The sequence below is a fragment of the Myotis brandtii genome, unplaced genomic scaffold (assembly GCF_000412655.1).
Source record: "Myotis brandtii unplaced genomic scaffold, ASM41265v1 scaffold187, whole genome shotgun sequence".
Lineage (NCBI taxonomy): Eukaryota > Metazoa > Chordata > Mammalia > Chiroptera > Vespertilionidae > Myotis > Myotis brandtii.
Window position 1 is genome coordinate 1,544,882 of NW_005356944.1, and position 4,223 is coordinate 1,549,104.

The 4,223-nt window shown below is 60.2% G+C and overlaps 1 protein-coding gene across 1 annotated transcript in view; it reads left to right on the forward strand.

Annotated features, from left to right (window-relative positions):
* SIPA1 (signal-induced proliferation-associated 1) overlaps positions 1-2,528 on the forward strand; it is an 11,051-nt gene extending 8,523 nt beyond the window's left edge. Inside the window, exons 10-17 of the mRNA XM_005864460.2 lie at positions 600-619; positions 802-1,038; positions 1,151-1,262; positions 1,357-1,465; positions 1,567-1,668; positions 1,758-1,812; positions 2,000-2,078; positions 2,177-2,528. Of these exons, the coding sequence (XP_005864522.1) occupies positions 600-619; positions 802-1,038; positions 1,151-1,262; positions 1,357-1,465; positions 1,567-1,668; positions 1,758-1,812; positions 2,000-2,078; positions 2,177-2,287 (825 nt within the window). The 3' untranslated portion in view covers positions 2,288-2,528. The remainder of the gene's footprint in view (positions 1-599; positions 620-801; positions 1,039-1,150; positions 1,263-1,356; positions 1,466-1,566; positions 1,669-1,757; positions 1,813-1,999; positions 2,079-2,176) is intronic.
* The last annotated feature ends 1,695 nt before the right edge of the window (positions 2,529-4,223 follow it).

A 4,223-nucleotide genomic window follows, 5' to 3' on the forward strand; every position in this document is an offset into this window, starting at 1 on the left:
GGGGGCGGGAAGGGGGAGGGCCGGGCGGCTCCTCCTGCGTGGCCAGCAGCTGGTGAGGGCCCCTCGGGAGAAACCCCAGGCTCCGTCTCTGCGCAGCCCTGTCCTCATGGGCAGGGTGAAGCCGATGCGTGTGCCGAGTTCTGCTGAAGCTTTAGTTACAGATACTGACCTTTGAGTTTTATGGGTTTCTCGTGTCATGAAATGTTCTGATTTCTTTCAACTTTTCTCAGCTTGCATTAGTTAAGAAACGGGCAGAAAAGGCAGAGGCTGGATTTGGTCCCCAAACAGTAGCTTTTGGATCTCTATGCTAAATGACTCACCTGTGTCATCTTTTTAAAATATATTTTTATTGATTTCAGAGAGGGAGGGAGAGAGAGAAACATCAATGATGAGAGAGAATCATGGATCGGCTGCCTCCTGCATGCCCCACACTGGGGATCAAGCCTGCAATCAGGGATGTGCCCTGACGGAAGTCGAACCGTGACCTCCTGGTTCATTGGTCGATGCTCACCACTGAGCAACACCAGCCGGGCATGCACCTGTGTTATTTAAACCCTCACAACAAGGTATGAGATCAGGACTGTTACCTCATTTCACAGGTGGAGAAATGGACAGTGATGTGCCTAGGACACACAGGGCAGCACTGTGATTTGAATTAAAGTCTGGAAAAGCGGCCAGTAGCCAGACTAACGTTTTTTCATTGTTAGGGAGTGTGGAGAGCTCTCCTCCTGGAAGTGAGCCGGACAGCTGGGGGTGGGCGGGGTATGCAGGAAGCTGGGGACGGGGCCTTCCTACCTGAAGCTGCCCCTTCCTCCCCAGGAGCTTCTCGGAGCTGTACAGGCTGTCCCTGCAGGAGCCCAGCAGGCGTGGGGCCCCAGAGCCAGTGCAGGAAGAGGCCCCTGAGGTGGCCCTGATGCCCACCACGAAGCAGCTGCTGCACGTGTGCCTGAGTGAGGGCAGCGGTCCTCCGGGGCCTGGGGACCTAGCCGAGGAGAGGACCGAGTTCCTGCGCAGCCAGAACTCGCCATCGCCCTGCAGGTGCACCCTCTCGCCCTCGCTCTCTTGCAGCCCAGTGAGACGGCGCAGGCGGCCTCTGCAAGCAAGGGCCATGGTGCAGCTTCCAGGGCTGAGCTCTCCTTGCTCTCCCCAGCTCCCTGTCCGATGAGGCCCCAGTCCTGCCCAACACCACCCCAGACCTCCTCCTGGCAACCACGGCCAAGCCGTCACCTCCTGGTGCTGGCAGGGAGACACCCCCCACCCAGGTGAGCAGAAACCAGGCTCTGGAGCCCTACCAGCAGGGGTGGGCACAGCGGTGATGGTGGGCATCACGGCACCCATACCCATTTCCGCCCTCAGGATGGGCCAGCCAGCCCCAGTGGCGGTGAGGACAGAGCGGACCCGGCCCCAGAGATGAGGGCCTCCTTCCTGCCACGAACCTTGTCTCTTCGAAACTCCATCAGCAAAAGTGAGTCTGGCGCAAGGTGGAGCACAGGGTCGGAGGTGGGCCATGGGAAGTGGGCAGGCTGGCCGGGGCTTCCCTGGCTGAGCCCACCTCCTTGTGCCCAGTCATGTCAGAGGCGGGCATGGAGACTCTGGAAGACGAGTGGCAGTCCATCTCGGAAATCGCCTCCACTTGCAACACCATCCTGGAGTCGCTGTCCCGGGAGGGTGAGGCCACCGAGGGTGAGTGCTGTGGGGAGGAGCCAGGAGGCGGCTCTTACTTCCTTTACCAATCTGCTGTTCCTCTTTCCCCACAGGACAGCCCATCCCAGAGAGTGGAGATGCCAGGGGAGCCCCAAAATCTGATGCTGAGTAAGGCTCCCCACCCTGATCTAGCCCCTTCACTGTGTCTATGCTACCACCATCTGTGCCCATTCAGTGGCCTTAAGCACATACATATGTCTGAGAAGACTGGGGGGCCCTCTCCGGTGGGTCTGGGGCCAGCTGTGGTACTGACCGCTGCCTCAGTCCAGCTGAGTCTTGACTCCCATGTCCTCAGGCCAGAACCCAGGAACCTATCAGAGAAGGTCTCTCACCTGGAGTCCCTGCTCAGGAAGCTGCAGGAGGACCTGCAGAAGGTGACAGGGTGGCTGGGGTTTGCGGGGGAGTCGCAGGGCTGCCGCAGGAAAGGGACCCACCATTCTGACTCCTGCTGGCTCGCCCCCCCACCCCCCAGGAGAAGGCAGACCGAGCAGCCCTGGAGGAGGAGGTTCGCAACCTGCGGAACAACAACCGCCTGCTCCTGGCCTCCCAGCATCTGGGCTCACCCGCCACGGACTTGGCCTGAGCCACTTGGTCCAGCCTTAGCCTGGCTGTGGACCTGCTCAGAACTGCCCGGGTCCTTCAGGGCCCGGGGTCACGCTGGGCCCGGGGCCCCCTCAGGAACTCTCCCTGCGCAGAGGCGCGTCTTGGCACTGCCCCCACTCCCCAGCCCATTACTGGTGGTGAAGTTTCCCCTGCCCCATCCTGTGTGTAAATATTCTGTGAGAAAAGGGGACTTCAGGGATTAAAGAAGCCACTGCAGTTTGTGTCTGTTTGTGTTTGATGTTCATGACAGGGGAAGGGGTTTTGCCCTCAGAGACCCCAGCCAAGTCCCAGGACCTGTCAGAAAGGCAGGCCCAGGGGACATGGGCCCAGGTCTGGGCTGGCACTCACTGAGGGGTCTCTGATGCTCGGCCACCCTTTGGCTTCTCTTCCACAAACATTCATGTGGTCTGTGGGGAAGCATGTGGCCACACCCCACACCTGTTCTGCTTGGTTGTCCAAACTAGGCCCAGCCAGGTCCCTGCCCTGGAACCAAACCTGAGGGGCTGAGATCAGGGGCAGAGGGTGGATCAGCAGGACAGGGAAGAGATGGAGTTTAGGGGTCAAGGACCCTGACCACCCCCTTTTCACCTTGCTAGGCCCTCCCCGCCCCCGCGCAGCCCCTCCTTTCCTCTCTAGTCACCGAGCTCCCAAGCCTGGCACTCCCTACTCCCCCTCCCGAAGGGCCAGATGGTACAGGGCCCAGTTCCAGAGTGACGGTGTCTGTGCCTCAGTTGCCGGGAGGAAATCAGTCCTTGACCTACTTCTCTCCTCGCCAGCCTATGACCCCTCACCAGTGAGGCCCTTTCCCATGAGCAGGTCCAAACCTGAATTGCATCTAAACCCGTTTTCTGGATCTGAGGCCCCAACAGGGCACTGACTTGCCCAGTATCACATGCCTGTCCCGCTCCTGCAGGCTGGCTGGGGCTCACCATTAACTTAGGCTCTGGCTGGTGCACTAGGCTTTGAGTCACAGCATCAGGGTGTCAGGCTTCATGGGGAAGGTAAGTGAGGGCTGGGTTTTGAAGGTTGAGTTGAAGGCATTCTGGGCAGCACCAGTCTGGGGACTGCTGGACCGGCATCAGGGCAAGAGACTGGAGCTGACTCAGAAAGGGCTGTGAAGGGTGCACTAGGGATCCCGGACTAGCAGTTCCCGACACTTCCAGCTTATACCTGCTCTGGGCTATGCTGAGCAGCCCTCACGGGCCAGTGTGGAAGGCTCTGGTCGCTCCCTGGGTGTGTGTCTGCAGAAAACAGATCTGGTCATGTCGTTGATAGATGTTCAAAATGAGACTAATGAAGTGAGATTTGGCTGCAGGGAAAGCAAAGCCAGGGAGGAGGCTGTAGCAGCAGCCCTGCTGGGAGGTAGTGGAAGCCTAACTAGGCGTGCTAGGGGTGGAGATGGGAGAAGGAGGCAGACTTGCCAGGGCCTGGCTTGGGGAGAAAATGCAGCGTCCACAGTGGCAGCCCCTGGAGGAGGACAGGGGCAGAGCTGAGATGGGGAGAGTAGGCTGGGGAGGGCTCTGGCCATTGAAACGGCTCTTTGGAGAGGGACGCTGGTGTGCGATGACCAGTGGACGGGCACGCAGGAGAGAGAGGTCTGGGTTGGAGATAAGGATTTGGGGCCGGTGCGCCCTGAGCAGGATGAGGTCACTCAGGAAGTGTGGGAAGGGCCGTTAGAGGGTTTCCGGGGTCACGGGAGGACACTGCCGGACGCTGGGAATGCCAAGAGCGAAGCGAGGCGTGGCTGGAGTGCCCCTCTATGCCTCAGGTTGGCCACGTTTCGGGCAGCTCCTGCCCCGCCATCCGCTTCCTCGGGTCAGGGTTAGGGTTAGGCTTCTCACCAGACAAGGCCCCACCCCCGGCGGCCCAGGACATGGCTCCCTCAAGCCCCGCCTCCCCGAGGGCTGCCCGGCAGG